The sequence below is a fragment of the Talpa europaea genome (genome assembly GCF_964194135.1).
Source record: "Talpa europaea genome assembly, chromosome: 13".
NCBI classification, from domain to species: domain Eukaryota; kingdom Metazoa; phylum Chordata; class Mammalia; order Eulipotyphla; family Talpidae; genus Talpa; species Talpa europaea.
Genome location: NC_140080.1, coordinates 34,215,746 through 34,236,961, shown reverse-complemented (window position 1 = coordinate 34,236,961; position 21,216 = coordinate 34,215,746). Strand labels below are relative to the sequence as shown.

The following is a 21,216-nucleotide window of genomic DNA, read 5'->3' as shown; positions in this document are numbered from 1 at the left end:
TTTTTCTGACTAGGTGACATCCAGGATGAAAACTGCTGCAGCTTGATCTTTGGAATGAAATCACCAGCCTCATTTTGCTGAAAAACACAGTTCTGGGACTGACCAGGAAACTCGGCTCATACACAACCTCACCTCCACAACAACACATTTAATTTGCTATGCTGCCATCTTCTACATAAATCCACCAGCAACCAGATACTCCCCAGATTCATTTGCCAGAATAATTATGATGTCTTAATGCAGTAAGACAGGAAAAATGGGAAGAAATGAAAATGTTTTAAGTATCCACACAATAGCAGACAGCAGGATGAGCATTCCACACAGCACTGCGAACACCCCAATATCTGGGCTGCACCACAAACTCTCTGAAAAGGGGTTCTACCTGCTGTGTTGGCCAAACATGCTACTTGTCCCCAGACAGTCACAGCACAGCCAATAGTATCCTCAGAGCCTATACGGGTTCAGGTATCTGGTGGGTTTTAAAAATATTTTGATTAATAAACTATCATGCTAGGGCATATATAACTGTACTCAAAGTAGAAAAATGAGAAATCTGGAGCTTTAAGAAGATTTAGTGACTTGCCTTATTGGGGAGGCAATAAGTCATATTTAGGGTGCTCACAGTCATATTTAGGGTGCCCTAACATGTTGGCATTGTAAATACATATACATGAAGCAGCTGTTTTTCTCTTCTTACTTCTGAGATTCCCAGATAGTGATTTATTTTTAAAAATGATACAAAGATCAAAGTAATAAAATGTACATAGGTTTCACCCAAACTTAAACCTGGGGGAAAATACCAGCTGAATGGCTCATTGCTGATACACCTCACACAGCAAGACCTGTCCTGGGCTGGGACAAATTCCCGGAGTGTGACTTAGTTCTCTGCTGCCTGCATGGATATCTCAGGACTCTGCTTAATTTCTAGTGGTGCAAAGCCCCAGTCTGGTGATGTTTCAAAGTTTAGTTCTTTTGAGAACAGTCACTCCAAATGCAGAACTAGGGAGTCCATCTGGGTGAGATGGTATTACTATGAACAATAACCCATTTATGTTTCTATCAAAATCAGAGCAATAATCTGACTTATCTTGTAATGGTATTAATTATTATTTGCACCATAGAATATTTGAGCTACCAAAAGGTGAATCACCTCTTCCAGGATAGATTTAAAATAAAGCAGGTAAAAACACCCTACCTATGCCATTCACAAACTCACAGGATGACTCAGTGAAACCCACTATCTTCTGACCACGGAAATCCACGTTGACTGCCAATAAATGGCTCTCTGAAAAACAAGACTACATGTTGCATCTCTCTTTCCTTAATATGTTAGGATGTATCCCCTGCAAATTTTTTATTTTGTGAGCACCAGTAGAAACTATGAAGACAGGAACCTAAGATGTCCCCAAGATCCCCACACTGTCACTTATGTGGCTCACACAATGTCCCAGGCTGTGACTGTGATGGGTCTCTCTCCATGGCTCCCTGTTACTGGCACAGTGGCTTTAAGAAAGGGAGCTCATCTGGGTGGGTGGACCTAACCACATGAGCCCTTTCAATCAGAAACAGAAAGCAGAGAGATTTGAAGCATGACAGGGATTCCATGGGAGAAGATTCTCATTGTGGAGGAAGGAGGGCATGAGGCAAGGGACCTGGGCACAACCAGTGGGAGAGAGAGTGACCTCCAGCCAACAGTCAGTCAACAGGAATCTCAGTCCTCAAAGAACTGAATTCTGCCAACAACCTGAATATCTTGAATGTGGCTTCTCCTTCAGAGGCTCCAGAAAGGAACTCAGCCCAGCTGGCATGCTGATTCAGAAAACAGGAAAATCAACCCGGTAAACAGGAGCAGAGGGCTAGCTCAGTTGTAAGGTGTAGGACTCGAGGATAATAAATGAGTGTTTTCTTTAACCACTAATTTGTGGTAGTTTGTTGCAAAGCAATAGGAAATAAATACATAAAGTATTGGTCAATAGACAAAAGGGAATATTATGTTAAAATACTCATATTACATATTCATCTTGCAGTAAGTCACAATGAATAGACAATAAGAGAAAGTTCTGGGTGAAATACCTCTGAAAGCAGTTATTTGCAACACTAATCCATAAAGCAGGAAAATAAACATAACTTTAAAACATACCTAATGGATTCCAGTACAACAGAAAATGCTAGGTTTGCTTAATTCTGGCTGCATAGCCTGCTAGCACAGCAGTTACTCCCTCACTCACAGTTTTGCTTTCCTGGAGCCCAGAGTTCTGACCCTACAAGACCAGGAAGGAACTGATGTTGCTTATGTGCCAAGGAACCAACATTTCTCTTCATTTTTGCAAAGTCAGATATTTCTTTGCATTTGTCAAGTTCAAATTCTTGAAAGAACTTGTGTAATTTCTAGGCTAGCATATTTAAAACATTGCTAAGGAATCATCTTGATCTTTGATTTTTGAAAGCATAATTCTAGATTTGATAATGCTCCAAAATATTATATGAAAAAGCTACATTTATACCCAGACTATAACATACACTGTAACACTGAACCAGGTGAAGTCCTACAGAAGTCACATTCAAAGACCCTTGTAAATCCCAATTAAAGTCAAGCCCCTGGGCTTAGTGACAGTGATTTTTCCCTCAAACACTGTCAAACTGACATCATTCTGACTTTTCACTGAGAGCAAAATCTGGTGGTCAACCAAAGCAAGTATCCAGAATTGACTCTGTTATTCTGTCAAGCAGACAACATGCCAATAGACAATTTATAATATGCCAGGCTGTGTCCCTGCAGAGCCTTCTGAGGTAGACCAGATGCCCATGTGATGGCTCACTCCTGGGTGGGGGAAAGGGTAGGCCAATGACATTCAAGCACAATAAATAGATTTCTTCATCAGTCAGAGTATGTGCAAGATAAAGAGACAGAAAAGAATCAGCCCTAATTCATCTGGCTCAGCAGATCTGTAGATGGGAGGAAGGAGGTAATTTGAAGAAATTATTATATTATCAGACCAAAGAAAATAAGTCTTTTCTCAGAACAGCCCTCTAGCCAGTGAGGCATGGTGAAACAAAACAGCCCCACCCACTCAAAAGAAGCATCAGAGAACCAAACACCAGAATGCAAACTCACAAACAATTTCTTCGCCTATTCTGACCATTGTGCAGCTTGAGTAAATTCATCACCATGTCACTTTACATGTAAATTATATCCAGGACAGGGTCACCAGATAGAAAGTCTGTCCTGGGAGAACGAAATTAGCTGCCACTGCTTAACTCTTTCAGGTCACTACATCTGGCTTTAGGGTGAATATACACACACCATGGGAGAAATAATTGAAGACTTGGGACTACAAATCACTTTAAAATAAGTAAAAATGAATACAGGATTTAACTCAATTCTGCTCTGTCATTTTCCACCAGTCATGCTAAATGGCCCCACTGAGGCACATGACTCATTAGTAGCCACACAGTGACTACGAGTAGATTTGGTTCATTTTCTTGGAGAGGAACATCAGGACTTCAGCAATCTCCAAAGAGAAATCCTGCCCTGATGCCAAATAGTTACTTTAAAACCTTCACTGCCCAAAGAGGCTCTTGGTGAAATAAGCTCACTGGGGGTAAAACCACAAAAGATTAGAGACGGGTGTGCCAGAGTGAACTCAGAGAAAGAACAAGATGTTTAACAGGCGCTGCAGGTGAAACAAATAAACAAATAAAAACACATTAGCTTGGCTGTAACATGTTTACTTACTCATCCTCCATTTGCATCTTTCTAAGGAAGAAATTACTTTTACCAAAAGCAGCCTCTTTTCAGCATTAGTGGTAACCTAAATGCCTGCTAGATCCAAAGGAGCATAAACATCAGGATTTCTGCCTAGTCATACTATTCAAAAAGCACAGACACAACTTAAAGTGTCCTAACAGTGTGACTATGGATGTTACTTAGCCCCTCTGAGTTGGTTTCCTCATACATTAGATGCTGATAAATATTTAATGTCTGACTTCCAGGTAATGAAACCGTGCATACATTGCAAAGCAGAGTATCTTTAGATAGCAGGGTGTCAGTGAGTGCAAATTCCCTTACTCATCCTTTCCAACCCCCCTCTACACTGAATGCAGGCACATGGTATTCAGGCACCCCAGACCCTCCTGCCTGCTGCAGTGACAGGTAGGGAAAAGAGAAAACCTGACATGGGAATTGAACAGGTGGATCTAGCAGCGATGACTTTCAGAGTTGAATGATTTTGTTCCCATCTTGCCTGGCTCCGGCAACGTGATTCTCTCTCTCCCTCTAACCACAAGGAGCTGTGGATCTTTAGGGCTCCACAGTGAATTTCCAAAAGTGTCCAGGAGATTTTAGCCTTTGTTAAAATCACATGCTCTCCTGGCAAAATTCCCCAAGAACAGCACTTTTCTGACATAATTTCTCCCCAGATCAAAGGTCCGTGTAGCAAAGAACACATTAACACACAGGTCAGTTTAAGACAGAAGTAGTTCACTCATCAAACTGCCCCAAGCTGTGACTGGGAGAGGGAGGGCTGGAGTGCCAGTCCTCAGGGCTTCCGGCTCAGAGCTGGTGGCAAAGCTGAGCTCTCCAAGCCTCTTCACCCCCTGCAGCTCACCCCAGGCCCAAGAGCGCCTCAGAGGAATTTAAATAGATGTCTACAGCATCCTTATTTAAAGTTAAGCCCTATTACATGCTTCCAAAAGCTATGATCTAAGGCATTCTGGAATGCCTTGATTTTCCCCCATTTTTCTTAATCTGCAATCTGCCTCCTATGGCTGCTCAGCATTGACCAATACCAGGCTCTTCTAATAAATCTCTCAATTCAGCTCCCCCCCACCACGCTCATCATTATTTTCCCCCCAGGAGTAACATGAATTTAAAATGTAAAAATAAGAACATTACTAGAAAGACAGCAATATGTCAAGGAAGATACATCACAAAATATGAGGGAGGAACAAATACTATTAACTCATCTTGTAGTAGCTCTAAAAACCCCAGCTACAAAGTTATCATTCTTTATGGGACAAAATTTTGGCTTCTGAAATAAAGTTTAAAGTATCACAAAGGATGTTTACAGAGATAAACACTACACAAATGCACCCACATGTTCATGCCCCAGCCGCTAATTTATATACATTCTTCCTAACATTGAGTGAGCTGGTCTGTGTCCACTTAAAACCAGAGTGTTTATCAACACTCGTCTTTCTGTACAGCAAAGCACCTACTTTCCAAGCCTTTGCAGCTACTACAAACCAAATTTCAGGTTCAGAAAATGAATGTGTATTTTGGAATATATTGAGGTAGTTGTTTGAAATTTTGCTATTTAATTTAAAGACACGAAGAGGCTGCTTCATATCTAGTCAAAACCATAGGAAATGTCAACAGGAAATCAGATTACAGACATATTTAGTCAAGCTAAAAGCACAGAAATCCTCCTACAGTGAATTCAGGGTATGCCAAAAAAGGGGACTAGTAGGATAGTTCTTTTACCTTCTCTTTCTCCCCAAACCAAACATGTCCTGGTCTTCACCATAACCTCATATCCCTAATCCATTCATCCAAATATCTCCCTGGCTCAACCAGACAAATGGGTTCTTAGCCTCTCCACCTTACCATCATTCATTTCCCGACCGCCTCTACAGAGAGTTACCACATCAGACAGCCCAAGTAAATTTGGCTTCAGGTTGAGGTCCACAATCTCTGGCTTTATCATGTCTGACCTGACTTTCCAGAAGATGCTTTTGCATTAGTTCAGTGCAATCACTAGACATGTTAACTGAAAGAATGATTTTCATTGTAAACAACCCAAGGTATAAACAGGGAGAGCATACAGAAGCCCAAAAGGCCACCACAGTCCTACAAGCCTCACAGCTTACGAAAGGCAAAACGAAACACCCCAGAAAGCAAACTTCTCCTGTAGCTAATGCAGCAGAAGCTATTTCTCCTTTGATCTCTTAACATCACCCCACTACCCATCTTATTTTCAAGCCTGTTCCATTTCTCTACTGAGCTTTGCTTTACCACCACATATATGACTAATTCTCAGTTCTCAAATAATTTTATGGTCAAGCCTTCACATACCTGAAAAGAAAATGGATTGTGAAATGATTCTCTAGTGTCATTTTTCAACATCAAAACACACAATAAAGCCAACGACGTGATACTGAGGGAGGAGGTAGGTAAGCACAACTCTGTGGAGGACCTCTTGACTCTCTCACCTCGTTTTGAGAAACAGCCTCATTTTTGAGGATAATCAGGTTCCCGGTGCTCTGCCCACTCTGTCCCGTGAGGTGCCTGCTCTCCCCCACAGCGGCTTGGGCTCCCCCAGGTCCTGGACCTGTCTGTGCCCCCGTGTTGTAAAACATGAAAGTGTCACTCCCTGAGCCTGCGGTCAGACAGGCCTTGTAGCAGTAGGTCTTGGTGAGGGAGCCATTGCCCCGCACCTCAATGAAGTGAGGCTGCACTTTGAGGCCATGGGGGATCCTGGCATCGATGTTGTTATTGGCCTGTTTGTACAGTTCCGCGGGGCACCGCTCCCTCACGCCACAGAAGCCTCCACAGCACGTGGTGCCGTACGCCGTGTAGTGGTAGCACTTGATGATGCCCAGAACAATGATTGTCAAAAGAAATATAAAAGACACTGTGCTTAATGCTATGATTAGGTAGAGCGTGATTTCTGAGTATGTCCGAGGACTCTTCACGTGTCTCTGAGTGTCAGGGAGGATTCTGGAAACCCTGTCCACCACAGCCACGGTAATGGCCACAGAGGCCGACAGTGATGGCTCGCCATTGTCTCGAACCACCACTGTCAAGTTGAAAGTGGTCCCGTTCTCATCGCCCATCTTCCTGGTAGTCCTAATTTCTCCTGTGTGTAGCTCGACTTTAAAGAGGTCCAGGTCAGATGTCTGGGCCAGGTGGTAAAAGAGCCAGGCGTTCTGCCCGGAGTCTGAGTCCATGGCTATGACTTTGGTGACCAGGTAGCCAGCAGGGGCAGTTCGAGGCACCATCTCAATGGCTGCTGACGAGTTGGTTGAGGTAGGGTACAGGATGTGAGGGGCATGGTCGTTCACGTCCACCACGTACACGTTGGCCGTCACAGTGCTGCTCAGCCGTGGGTTCCCCTTGTCCTGGGCCTCCACAATCACATAGAACTCCCGAAACTTCTCGTAGTCAAAGGAATTGACAGCATAAAGGCTGCCACTGGCACTGTCAATGGAGACATAGGAGGTGACAGGCAGCCCTTGAACCTCCCTCTCCAGGAGGGAGTAGGTCACCTCCGCGTTCTCCCTTTCATCGGGGTCTGTGGCTTGCACCGTGCAGAGCGACACCCCTGGCAAATTGTTCTCCTGGATATAGATGGAATAGGAGTCCTCCAGGAAGCTGGGTGGGTTGTCGTTGATGTCAGAGATTTCAACGCGCAGTGTCCGCTGGGATGTGAGCTGGGGCACTCCGTTATCAGCGGCTGTCACTGTGATGTTGTAGGCCGCCACCCGCTCCCGGTCCAGCTGGCCACTCACGACCAGGGTGTAGGAGTTTCCGATGCCATTCAGCCGGAAAGGCAGTGTGGCCTGCAGGCTCAGACTCACCTTCTGGTTGGAGCCTGAGTCTTGGTCGCTGACACTGAGAAGAGCCACGAGGGTGTTGGGCGCAGCGTCCTCAGGCACCGGGCTGTACAGATCCCTGAGCGCCACCTCCGGGGCATTATCATTCACGTCCACGATGTCCACCAGCACCTTGCAGTGGCCCACCATGGGCACCGGCCCCCGGTCAGTCGCCTGCACGTAGATCTGGTAGGAAGAGGCCTCCTCATAATCCAGCGCTCCACTGACCCGCACTTCCCCTGTGCTGGCGTCGATGCTGAAGAGCTGCCTCTCCCGTTCCGACGTGTAGCTGCTCAAGGAGTACCTGAGCTCGCCATTGGAGCCCTCGTCCGGGTCAGAGGCATTCAGCTTCACCACCAATGTGCCAGGGGGCGCGTCCTCCCGAAGCTGGACGCGGTAAGTGGACTGGTCGAAGGCAGGAGAATTGTCATTCGTGTCCAGGACGCGCACGGAGATCTGAGCGGTGCCGGAGCGGGCCGGGCGGCCCCCGTCCACGGCTGTGAGGACCAAGTGGTGCCAGACTGCCTGCTCGCGGTCTAGGCCCTTGCGCAGCACCAGCTCCAGCACCTTACTGTTCTCCTGCAGGGGCTTAAGGTCCAGCTCGAAGTGCTCGCTGGGGCTGAGCTCGTAGGTCTGCACGGAGTTGGCGCCCACGTCGGGGTCCTGCGCGCTCTCTATGTGAAAGCGCGCCCCAGGCGCCACCGACTCGCTGACCCGCAGCTGGTAGTCCGGCCGCGGGAAGCGCGGCGAGTTGTCGTTGATGTCCAGTACCTCCACCTCCACGGCGCTCACGGCCACGGGGCTGTGGGCCAGCACTTCCAAGCTGAGCAGGCAGCGAGGCCGCTGCTCGCACAGCGCCTCCCGGTCAATGCGCTCGTTGACGAAGAGCGCTCCGCTGGTCAGGTCCAGTTCCAGGTAGCGCGGGCTGGGCGCCCCTTGATGGTTGATGCGCAGGCAGCCCGGCCCCAGGCGCCGCAGCTCCAGCCCCAGCGCGTGAGCCACGTTGCCCACGAGCGCCCCGGGCGCCTGCTCCTCGGGCACCGAGTACCGCAGCTGGGAGGCCGCTGGGCCCGGCTGCAGCAGCAGCAGCAGCAGCAGCAGCAGGAGGGGCGGCAGCAGCAGCCAGGGCACGGGCGGCGGGCTGCGGGGACGCCCTGTCGCCCCGGGGCCGGTGCCCGCCAGCTCCATCGCCGCCGGCCGCGGCCGCCGGGCAGGGCCGGAGGCAGCAGCTTCCCGGGCCGAGCTCCACGCCCGGGCCCCGCCTCCGCTCGCGCCGCCCCGCGCCCGCTCCCCGCGGCTCACGCGCTAGCACACGCCGGGGGCAGCTCCCCGCGCAGGCCCCCCGGAGGGCTCCCGGCCCCGCCGCTCCCGCTGCCGCCCCATCGCCCAGCTCCTCGGCTCGCCTGGTCTCGCTCCGCCTGGCTCGGTTTCCAGCCGCCGCCGCTCCCGGGGGAGGGGAGAGGAAGCGGGGCGGGAGGGGGAGGCGAGCTCGCGGGTCGGCCTCGCGGCGCGCTCCAGGCGGAGGACGAGGACGGCGGCCCGGGCTGCTCCGTCGCGGCCGCCCCGGCCCCGCCGCCCCGGCCCGCGCTCGCGCCGCCCGCCGGGGCGCGGCCACTCCCTGCCTCCCCGCCCCCACCGCGCGGCCCCTGCGCCGCCTCGGCCCGGCCGCCGCGCGCGTCTGGAGGGAGACGCTCTAGGAACAGCCGCGAAGTCTCTCGGACGCGGGGGACCAGCTCCCCAGGAAGATTTCCAAGCGCAGTTTAGGAAAATACTGAAGCCCTTAGAGTACCGGCACCTGGGCGGCGGCTCGCGCTCGAAGGAAATCCACGCGTGGGAGGCGCTCGGAGGTGCCAGGTGACGGGGTTGATGCTTCACGCGACCCCAGCGTCTGCCCTCAGTGCGAAGCACCGCAGGCAGCGCCCAGCTCCCGGGAGAAGGGAGACCAGCAAATACTATCCTCTTTCGCGGAGCAAGCTTAAAACTAGCATCCTGGCACCCAGCACACAGTCCTCCTAGCCAAGTGACCCTTCTTTTCAGTGCCTTGGCAAATACCCAACACTTCAGGTTTTTAAAATTCGCTCTTTAAAATATTGGCCACAGGAAGCCGCAGACTTAGCTCTCATTTGACCCCTTTTGATCAGAATGGGAGAAACCTGGTAAATATTTTAAGGGCCTCGTGCCTCAATCTTTTCCTTATTTGACTGCAAATCTTTTTCATTTCTCACCCAAGACATTTTCTTTGTTCCTTCAAGAGTGATTTAAACTTTTTCTTTAATGGATGACAGTGTCTTCAAGAGACTGTAAAACCATTAAATCAAGAGTTACTCTTGGTCTTCCAAGCCTGGCTGGAACTCCAAATCCATTAATGCTTTGCAGTGAAAAGTCTGCTCTTAATAAGCAAAAGGTGGGAGGCTGGGATTTAGCTTACAACAGCTAGCAATTTCAAAGGCTGCTGCTCATCTTCCATAAATGCAAGGGCTCCTTTAACACCTCTAAGCCCCCTTCCCCTAAAAACTCCTCCCCTGCTCCCCACCTTGTATTGCTGCAAAAGCAACACACAATCAGGTCTCATCAGTGAACAAGGGGCCTGGAGGAGCAGCAGAAGCCCTTGGGTGCTGTGTCATTGCCTCTTCTTGGTTCTGAACATTCTCTCTTCCCGGGCCCCTGGTCTCTTCCACGGGAGTTTAAAATCCACTGCCCCACAGGGGAAAAGCACACACTCACAGAAATGTTCTTTCACTTGCTCTTCTCCCAGCATCTCCCAGATCTTCCTCTGTGGGTCTTTTTCTAGCTCTGGACTGGAACGGAGCCAGAACGAGACCTCACATTTGGCATGCTTCCCTCCTTGAAGGGATATCCACATAGGCCAAGGTAGAGACCACGCCCCCAGATTTCACATCCCTTCCTTCCACCCACCAAACGTGCTTGCTGACAACACTCCAGATCTAACCAATTTTATTCAAGAAAAGCTCCCAGCTTCCTCCCATCACTGCAGCTTATTTGTCCTCTTTGTTCCCTCAAGGGTGCAGAGTGGGAAGCAATTTCCATCACATTCTATTCCTGTCTCCTTTCTTAGGTCTCTGGCTTCTCCCTCTCTGTCTGCTTCATCCCAAAATGTCCCCCTTTGGTAACACTGTCTCTGTTTGCTGTGGTAATTGGATCTCAGAAAGCCATAAACTCTCAAGTGCACCAGCTGTAAGCCTGGCCTATGTCTTCACCCATCACTTACTTCGGAAAATAAATGACTTATAAGTGGAATCAAGTTGTAAGTTGTCAGTAAGAGTGACCTTTTCTTCTCATCTCCTCCCCAGGCCCTCATAGTCGCTGCCACCTCTGCCCATGGCTCAGAAACCTGTCCACTGAGTACTGACCATGCAGGACCTGTGCCCCTAAAAAGATCACAGGCGCTTAAGGACCAGATTAAAGTGACAGGCTGGGTCCTGTTTTAGTGGAAGACCCATGCGCCACATCTCAGGAGAAAAACCAGGGCCTGTCTTTCAGCAATCTTGTCATCTTCCAGCAAGGACATCTTGCCAGGTTGTCCATTTTGATGAGGCAGAATCACAAGCTTCACCCTTGATGACTGAGAAGGCAAACAGAGCCAACACCCAGCCCCTTTTCACAGACACGGTCCTGAGAGTCGGTGTGCTCCAGACTCACCGCTCCAGATTCGTCCCTTGCGCTGTTGTACTGAGCCTCTCGCCAGCCTTCCCAGTTAGTGGAATGGGGTTGCTCAGGTTGCAGGCACCTGCCCTGGCTACAAATATTGCTGCTAGTGCCTCAACTGCACCCTTATGCTTTCCTTCCCCAGGCTTTTCCCTACAAAACGCAGGCCAATATGGTGACTAGGAACACAGACTTTGGAGTCAGTCATGTCCCTGGTGTTGAGGGAGTAGAGAACTAGCTGGCTAGGGAGCCGGCCTGCAAGAGCTGGCTACAAGCTGGCTGGCAAGGGCTGATTGTATAAGCTGGGAGCTTGAGGGAGCAGAAAGCTGACAGGCAAAGGCTTTCTGCTCCCTGAGCTAACAGGTAGAGGCCGGTAACCACAAGAGGCACATAGAGACACACAGTAGCTTGTGGTGGCTTCACACCTCTGGGTGGCAAAGTGGGGCAATGAGGCAAAGGGGGGTAGTGGAAAAGCACTGGAAACAGGCATGGTTTATAATCTCTCTCTCCCCATGAGAGATTATAAAAAAGTAAACCTACCCCCAACAGTAACAGGCTCCTCCCTTGGACCCCCTCCTGCTGTCAGGAGTCTCTCTTGCAATAAACCTGAGCTTGCTAATCTTCAGTCCAGTGTATTGGTAATTATTCCTCAATCGCTTGAACACAAGAACCCACCCGATTGGCAACAGTGTGACCTCAGATGTATGATTGAGCCTGAGCTTCAGTTTTCTCATTTTAATTGGGAAGATTAATATCAAGTAAAACTGAAAGGACTGTTATATGAGATGATTAATGTAAAAGCAATCTGTATAGTAATGTAAAAGCAATCTGACAAGTTTATTATTATTACTATTAAATATAACAATATTATTAGAAATCACCTTAGCTAAGCACCAAAGCTAAGCTGTCCCAATTATTCCCTTCCCAGTTATTACTAGAACTTATCCTATATTTTGAAAACAAAAACCAGTCCCTTTCTATACTACCAAAGAAAAGGAACTTCTGTCATAAGAATTCCTTCAAGGACCTTGTTTCCTCACAAGAGATCACTTTTGTAGGATACAGGAAAGCACTTTAGTGACAAAGAAAAGTTTCCCAACATGCTATCCCCTCCAGCACCCTGTGTGGAATTTGGCAGAGTTTGGCACTTAATTAATGTGTTGGAAAATAACTAAATTTACAACTTGTATAATCCTCTCAAATATAAATAGCATCTTTTATAGCCCCCTTTCTAAACCTTATATACATTTTAAGGTCAGCTTGAAATCCACCTCATTCAAAAATATTATCTATTCTAAACATAATGACCATTTTTTCTCTTTTACCATCTACAACATATCTCTGAATGCTGACATGTGTCATTCTTTAATCCACATCCTTTAATAATTATTTTCCTTAATTATAAGCAACCCATAAGCAGGATCTACGTTTCATATTTAGGCATTCTTCACAGGGTAGGAAACCTTACAAACTCTCAATAAATAGGTAATGATTGCTTCCTTTTTTCATAATCTGTTTTAGCAAATTCAAGAAAATTTACAACAATTCAGGTGCTTCTCGTTTGTTGGATATGAACAGACAACGTGGACAGAGGGCTCAAAGGCCTGAACAACTGTTCTGTTGATTTCTTCTTTGAAGTTGTGAAATATCAGGATTCAACCTGGAGTACTGAATCCCACTGAAAAATTGCTGGACTTTCTAAGAAGGGCTCTGCTGAAGTATTATATTATCACTCTTTCTTCTTCGTATTATAATTGCTAATTATAAAACAAAGGTATTCCTTCCTCATGGTTAACAAGAAAAGTAACTGCCATGCTGATATCACAAGGTTTTGTTTACTCCCCTTTGGAACACTAGCTTTGGAGCACTATCCCTCCATTGCACCCCTTAATTGTATTTGTAAAATGCATTTGCCATGAAGTCACTGGGTACAGGAGCCAAACCAATCATAATACAACCGAATTAAGCCTAGAAGGAAAACATGGGCACCCAGTGAACTCCCCCAACTCTCATAAATTTTCCTTCCCCTATTATTGGCACCACTGAAAGTCATTTTACTTTGGAGAATCCAGCAATGTTTTAGCCACAGGGGAAGAGACATGCTTTGGTGGTGACTGCTGTGAGAGGAAGGGCTCTAATTGCCAAGTTGCGTATTTATGTTGTTCTCTAAACTGTGCATGTGATAATTAAAAAACAGGCAAAAGAATATTTTGATGTTTAGTGTGTCTGAGGTGGTTCTTTAAAAACCCACTTTGTTATGAAGGGACAGGACTTCTATCTTTACATGTCACCATAAGGAAGATACTTTCTAATAGGATCACTGCATCCTATACAGATAGAGCACCCAGTGCATGGAGAGATGAAAGAGCTTTTTTTGGTATAAAATGGCAGCTAAATTTTTTAGACAGTTTCTTCTCTCCAGTGGGAACGAATTAACTTTTGGGGAGAGTCTCTAAGTTTTTGTTCTGAACAACTAACATACTGTTATTCTCGACTGAAACATCTCTAAAGATTGCTTCGAAGAAGCAATTTCCTAAAACAGATTATGAAAAAAAAGGGACTCAAACTCCTTCAGACAAGTAACAATAAAAGACCATAGATTAGGGGCCTCCCTGGCAGCACAAAGGGTTAAGACACAACCTTTACAGCATGAGTTCGATCTCTGGCCAGGAAGCAACCCACATGGCACAGCAGACCTCTCCTGACTCTCCAGCTGCTCCCCTCATCAGTGTACTTTGGTCAATCTGCCTGTTCTGTTCCCCACTCTGTCTCTGGTGAATCCTCTCACCACTCCCCACCCCCCGCACCTCTGGCCTGTACCCCAGCTCTTGTATGCATAAATAAATAAATCTTAAAAAAAAAAAAGACCATAGATTAAAAGCTTGGGACAGAATGTGTAATCTTAACAGGTAAAATTAAACTGTTCAATAATTTGGGACTTTGCCTTTCTATCTGCATTCTCAGCTGATATGGTCTAACAAGAATCGCAGGATGTTAAAAGTTGAGAGAGATTTAGAAAGTATCTCATTCAAGTTTTTGCTTTTCATTGAAGAAAATGTTTAAGCAGAGCTTGAACCTCAAGATTGGTAAGGAGACAGGAAACATAAAAGTGCTGTAAGTCAAGTGTTTGTAAGGAGATAAATTAGCTTTCAGAGTACTGGAAGAACTTACAGATGTGACTAGGGAGTCACCTTTCCTATTTTTAAAAACTTGCCATTAAACTTGACATAAATTCATTCAGCACTCTACTATTACCAAAGTAATTTTTTTTTTTTTTTTACGAGCACTTAGAAATGAAAGCAGGCATACGAGGGGCTGCTTTGACTTTGCAAAAATCTGGTAACATCAAACCAACCTCAAAAACATTTTTAAAAATCTAAACATTAATCATTAAAACATTTTTGATTAAAAAAAAATGTCACATGGGCATTTGACATTTTCAATTGGTAGAATCATAGATAAGGGAAATACTACAAAGTCTATGTGGAATTCCTGGAGACATTAAACAAAGTCTCCCAATACATCTTTGCAGGCAAAATGAAGAACAGCTGCGAGACAGTGGTGTTAGGTGATTTGATAATTGTTTGAGTAACAGTGCCGAAGAGGGTTTGTTAATGGAATGCCACAGCCTGGAAGGAGAATCCTAGTGGGTGATGCCAGAGGCCAGCCATTCGTCTTATCCCATTCAGCGTTTTATCAATGAGTCCACACAAGCACACATCCAGAGGTCAGGCCATCCAAGAGTAAGTTGAGCTCTCTGGAATAGGAATAGCAACTGCCTGGGTTCAGCCACATTTCCAGTTCACTAAAATTACTACCAATATTCTATGTGAGATACAATGTGTGTCCAACATTCGTAAATTTGTACTTAAGCTAATTTCTGGCTTCAGGTTTTGCCATTAAAACCTGCCCCGAGTTTCCATTCATCACTGAGGGACCTCTTATTTTAATAGAAAACCGTTTTTGGCCCTCTTTCTCTTCTGCAATTCTTGGGACTGTAGCCATTGAATAAAATAAGATGGCAACTTGGCACTAAGGAACATCCTTGTTCCCAAGTGGGCTTTAGCCAAAATATGCATTGATTTGGATACATTTTTTTCTATTTCAAAAAAAATGTAGATATTGTTGAAGTACCTTGAATTTGAACAGTTTTCCAAGATAGAATTAAATAAAGAAGAAACGGAAATAAGGTATACAGCTCCATTTACAATCATGCCAAAAAGCATGACATAACTGGGAATAAACTTAACAAAGGACGTGAAGGACCTATACAATGAAAACTATAAAACACCATTAAAGGAAATAAAAGAAGACACAAAGAAATGGAAAGAAATTCCATGCACATGGGTAGGAAGAATTAACATCATTAAAAAGGCTATACTCACTGTTTACAACAGCTAAGCTTTGGAAACAGCCCAAATGCCCAAAAATAGATGACTGGATCCAGAAGATGTGGTACATATATACCATGGAATATTACTCAGCATTCAAAAAAGATAAACACATGCAATTTGCAGCAACATGGATGGAGCTGGAAGGGATCATGCTCAGCGAAATAAGCCAGAAGGAAAAAGAAAAATACCGGATGGTCTCACTCATAGCAGGAATCTAGAAAACTTAAATAAGGGACCAGGAAAATGAATTACTATAAGAAAGTGAAAATCAAAATCAACGTACAACTATGAACCAGAGACACTCTATGGGGGGTGAGGGGCAGGGAGGGGAAGGGACTGGGGTCAAAATAAGGGGGTTGCAAATTGTATGGGGAATATAAAAATAAAATTTATTAAAAAATAGGGGCTCCCCAGTGGCGCAGCGGTTGAGCGCTGGGTTGCGAAGCTGCCCGCAGCCTCTGCGGCACCGGTTCTATCCCCGGCTGCTCCCCGGCCACCGGAGGAGGGTCCCACAGGGCGCGCAGACCTCTCCTGCCGCCCGCTGCTCCCCTCAGCAGTGTACTTCGGTCCTTCTGCCTGCTCTGCTCCCCGCTCTGCTCTAGTGAATTCTCTCACCCTCCCGCGCTTCTGACTGCACCCAGCGCTTGTATAAATAAATAAATAATAAAATAAATCTTTAAAAAAAAGCATTAGATTAAAAAAATTATTAAAAAATAAATAAATAAAATAAAATGGCTATACTACCCAAAGCAATTTACAAATTTAATGCAATACCTATCAAAATACCAATCACTTTTTTAATGAAATAGAACAATTATCAAATTCATATGAAACCACAAAAGGCCCCAAATAGCCAAAACAATCTTGAGAGAAAAAAAAATGGTGGTATCACACTTCTTAACTTCAAGCAATAATATTACACAGCAACAGTAGTCAAAATAGTATGGTACTGGCACAAAAACAGAAACTCAGAGCAATGGAATAGAATTCAAAGTCCAGAGATAAATCCATATAAACATGAACAGCTACTTTCAACAAAGGAATTATGGCCATAAAAATGGAGAAAAGATAGCCTTTTCAATAAATGGTGCTGGGAACCATGGAGAGCCACAGGCAAATAATAAAGTAAGAACCATATTTAACACCATATGTGAAAATTCACTCAAAATGGATTAAAGAGGGCCTCCCTGGTGGCGCAGGGGGTTAAGCACTGCACTATGAAGCAATCCACAGCCTCTGCAGCACGAGTTCAATCCCCGGCCAGCCAGGGAGCAACCCACATGGCGAGGCAGACCTCGCCTGTCTCGCCTGCTGCTCCCCTCAGCAGTGCATTTCAGTCAATCTGCCTGTTCTGTTCCCTGCTCTGTCTCTGGAGAATCCTCTCACCCTCCCCCACTTCTGGTCTGTACCCCAGTTCTTGTATGCATGAATAAATAAATCTTTTTTTAAAAAATGGATTAAAGAGTTGGACATAAGAACCGAAACCATCAAGTACTTAAAATATAGGGGATACACTACAGGATATCTCCCACAAAGATCTATTTGCTGATATACCCCAGCAGCAAGGGAAACAAAAGCTAAAATAAACAAGTGGGACTACATCAAACTTAGAAGCTTTTGTATCTCTAAAGAAACCATTGTAAAAACAAAAAGGTAACCTTTTTCCCATTCCCTACAGAATGAGAAAAAATATTTGCATAGCAAACATTTGATAAGGGGTTAATCTCCAAAATTTACAAAGTACTTATACAATCCACTAACAAAGAAACAAATAACCCTATTTAAAAATGGACAAAGGACCTAAACAGGCACTTCTCTACAGATTCAGATGGCCTATAGACAAGAAAAAATGTTCAACATCACTTATAAGGGAAATGCAAATCAAACCACACTGAGATACCACCTCAACCCTGTGAGAACGGCTCACAAAAAAAGGATGGAATTAACAAATGTTGGTGAGGTTGTGGTGAAAAAGGAATTCTCATCCACTGCTGATGGGAATACAAACTGGTCCAGGCTCTGTGGAAATGGTAAGGAGATGTTTCACGAAAATAAAAATGGAAATACCGTTTGACTCAGCAATACCTACTGGCTTCTATTCACAGCAGCTTTTAAAGACTGCTTGTTCAACTACAGCTCATACTAGATTCTAGCTATGGAAAAAATAAAAATCTTGGTTCAATTTTTGCCAGTTTTGTTTCCATAATATTAAACATCACACTTTAGCCAGGCAGACTTTAGTCTATGCAAGACTAGATAAATTTCAAAGTAAATTAAATTTTGCTTGAGGGAAGTTGTAAAGCAACAATTCTTGATATTATACGCCTCATATGATCCATTTCGAACCACAGAGAATTACATCTTTATATGTCACTGTCCCCAAAACAAACAAATGTGAATAGCTAAAACTGTGCATCTTTAAAATGCACCAAGCTTATGAAGTCTCAAACAAAACTTGAATTTCCTGTACACATTCCTGTCAAATGATTTCCTTTAATCACTCCTGCAAACTGGTCTTCTGTCTCCTTTCACTTGACCTAGATCAGCTACCAGACCTAGAGAAGAAGTGGGATGGCTTGTGATTTCTCTCCCGAGACAGTTATCTTTCTCTTCTCCCATCTTTAGAAAAGAACTTGCACTGGCTGTGGGAGAAGCTGCTCCATCCTAGAGATCTGCAGCGAGGTAGAGGACTCCTTCTCAGATAATCATCTTGATGGCATCATTCCTAAGGAGAAGGTGGGCAATTTCTACTTCTCTTTTCACCATCTGACAGTTCCACTCTTACATGGCAATCACACTGCATTCTCCCATCTAGCCCTCAAACAGCATCAGCCGCATCTCAGGGATCTTCAAATTCAACAAAAGCAAACACTTTGGAGTGGTCTGTAATAATCTAAAGCTCAATTCCAATTCGGTCTCATTATCATTATTTCCAATATAACCTACATAAACCTTACAGTCTAAGGGATAGGAATCACAATGAATTTTTTCTAAAGGATCTTCCTGCCCATTGCTGCAGATGCTTCCATTGACCTGAGTCCATGAAATGGCAACAGTTAAGTCTTTAATCCACTTCAAATTTATTTTTCTTTTTTTAAAAAAAGATTTATTTATTTATGCATACAAGAACTGGGGTTAGCCAAAGATGCGGAGGGGTGAGAGGATTCACTAGAGACAGAGTGGGGAGCAGAACAGGCAGACTGACTGAAATACACTGCTGAGGGGAACAGCGGGCGAGACAGGAGAGGTCTTCTGCGCCATGTGGGTCGCTCCCTGGCCGTTCCTTCCATCGAACTTGTACTGCAGAGGCTGAGGATTGCTTCACAGTGCAATGCCTAACCCCTTGCACCACCAGGGAGGTCCACTTCAAATTTAATTTTGGCATGGGGTTAGAGAGTGACCGAACTTCATTCTTTCACATGCAGTCATTCCATTTTTACAGCACCATTTCTTAAAGATACTCTCCTTTCTCCACTGTATGGTCATGGCTCCTTTATCATGAATTAAGCATGGATATATATGTGAATTTATCTCTGGGTTTTCAGTTTTTTCCCACTGATCCACATGTCTGTTTTTATTCCAACTCTATACCATTTTAATTACTATTGCTTTGTAGCATAGTCAAATAACATGATGATCACTGTGAATCCTTTATAATGAATTAATTAATATTGATACATTCAGATTTATTTTTGAGCTTTTAATTCTGTTCCATTGAGCCATGTTGAGCCAGCACCATATTGTTTTAATTATTGTTGCTTTGTAGTCTAGTCTAAAGCCAGGTAAAGTGATACCTCTGTTCCTCTTTCCCCCCCCCCCAGGATTACTTTTACTATTAGAGAACTTCTATAGTTCCATATAAATTAAAAAAAATTGTTCAATTTCTTTGAAGAATATTGTCAATAGTTGATGGTGACTGTGTTAAATTTGTTACTTTTGATAGAATTATCATTTTGACCATTGATTCACCTCATCTGCAGGGAATGTCTTTCCATCTTATGTCATAATATATCCTTTAATAAGTTCTTGTTGTTTAATTCTTTTGAAGCATTTGTGAATGGAATTCTGGGAATTACGTTGTGAATTATTTTCTTAATTTCTTCTTCTCATTCATTGTGCATAAAAATGCAACAGATTTTTTTGTGTGTTGATTTTGTGAGCTGCCACTTTGCTGTATTTCATTATTGTTTCCAGTAGCTTTTCAGTGGAGTCTTTAGGATTTTCAATATGTAATATTATATTGTCTGTATATAATAATATATACATTATATAATTGGAATAATGATAATTCCATTTCTTTTCAACTTGGATTCCTTTTATTTCCTATTGTTATCTGAATGCCCTAGGCAAAAACTCAAATACTAAATGAAACAGAAGTGGTGAGGGCCTCCCCGGTGGCGCAGCGGTTGAGCGCTGGGTTGCGAAGCTGCCCACAGCCTCTGCGGCACTGGTTCGATCCCCGGCTGCTCCCAGGCCACGGGAGGAGGGTCCCACATGGCGCGCAGTCTCCTGCCGCCCGCTGCTCCCCTCAAGCAGTGTACTTCGGTCCTTCTGCCTGCTCTGCTCCCTGCTCTGGCTCTGGTGAATTCTCTCACCCTCCCGAGCTTCTGACTGTACCCAGTGCATGTATAAACAAAATGAACAAACAAATAAATAAATAAAATAAAAAACATGCCTCTAAAAAAAAAAAAAAAAAAAAAAGAAACAGAAGTGGTGACAGTGGGCATCCTGTCTTTGTCCTGATCTTAAGCAGAAAGCTTTCAGTTTTTCATCATCAAGTATTATGGGGGCTGCAGTTTTGTATGCTTTATTATATTGAGGTCTAGTCCCATCTTGTTTAGCGCTTTTCTCATAAACAGGCACTAAATCTTATTAAATGCTTTTTCTGCATCTATTGATACTGCATAATTTTTATCTTTTCTTTTGTTGATTAAATGTATTGTATTGATTGACTGATGTATATTAACTCATCTTGCATCCCTGGGATAAATCCCAATTGAAAATAATGTAGAATCCTTGTATTATTGATTTCAATTTGCTATATATTGTTGAAGATTCTTGCATCAATTTTCATCAGTGACATTGGTCTGTAGTTTTCTTGTGCTGTATATCTGACTTTAGTATTAGAGTAATGACAGTATCATAAGATGTATTAGGAAGCTTTCCCTCTTCTTGATTTTAGAGATAATTTAAGCAAGTTCTTTAAAGCTTTGATAGAATCTGCCAGTAAAGTCATCCAGCCCTGGGCTTTTGTTTTGGGGAGATTTTTTTAAATTGTTCTTTCAATTTCCATGTTTGTGATTTTATTCAACCCTTTCTTTCTCGTTTAGTATTTTGGTAAGCCATATTGTTTTAGGAATTTGCCCATTTCTTCAAGTTACTGACTTTGTTGGAGTATAATTTTTCATAGTACTTTCTTATGACCCTTTGTATTTTTACATCACCTGTGGTAATTTCTCCTCTTTCGTGTCTGATCCTGTTTATTAATGTTTTCTCTCTTCTTTGTTAGTCTAGCTCCAGGCTTGTCTATTTTGTTTATCTTCTTGAAGAACCAACTCTTAGT

At 44.4% G+C, this 21,216-nt stretch overlaps 1 protein-coding gene across 15 annotated transcripts in view; it reads right to left on the bottom strand.

Moving 5' to 3' along the window:
* Positions 1-21,216, bottom strand: part of LOC311182688 (protocadherin alpha-C2) — a gene marked incomplete at its 5' end in the record, with an annotated part of 214,278 nt that overhangs the window by 49,305 nt on the left and 143,757 nt on the right. Inside the window, one exon of one of the 15 annotated variants that reach the window (XM_084251676.1) lies at positions 6,157-8,781. The exons of 13 other annotated variants lie outside the window; for them this stretch is intronic. In XM_084251676.1, the coding sequence (XP_084107802.1) occupies positions 6,157-8,781 (2,625 nt within the window). Of the gene's footprint in view, positions 1-6,156; positions 8,782-21,216 lie in introns of those variants that run through there. One more of the 15 variants, XM_084251683.1, reaches the window with a different exon arrangement.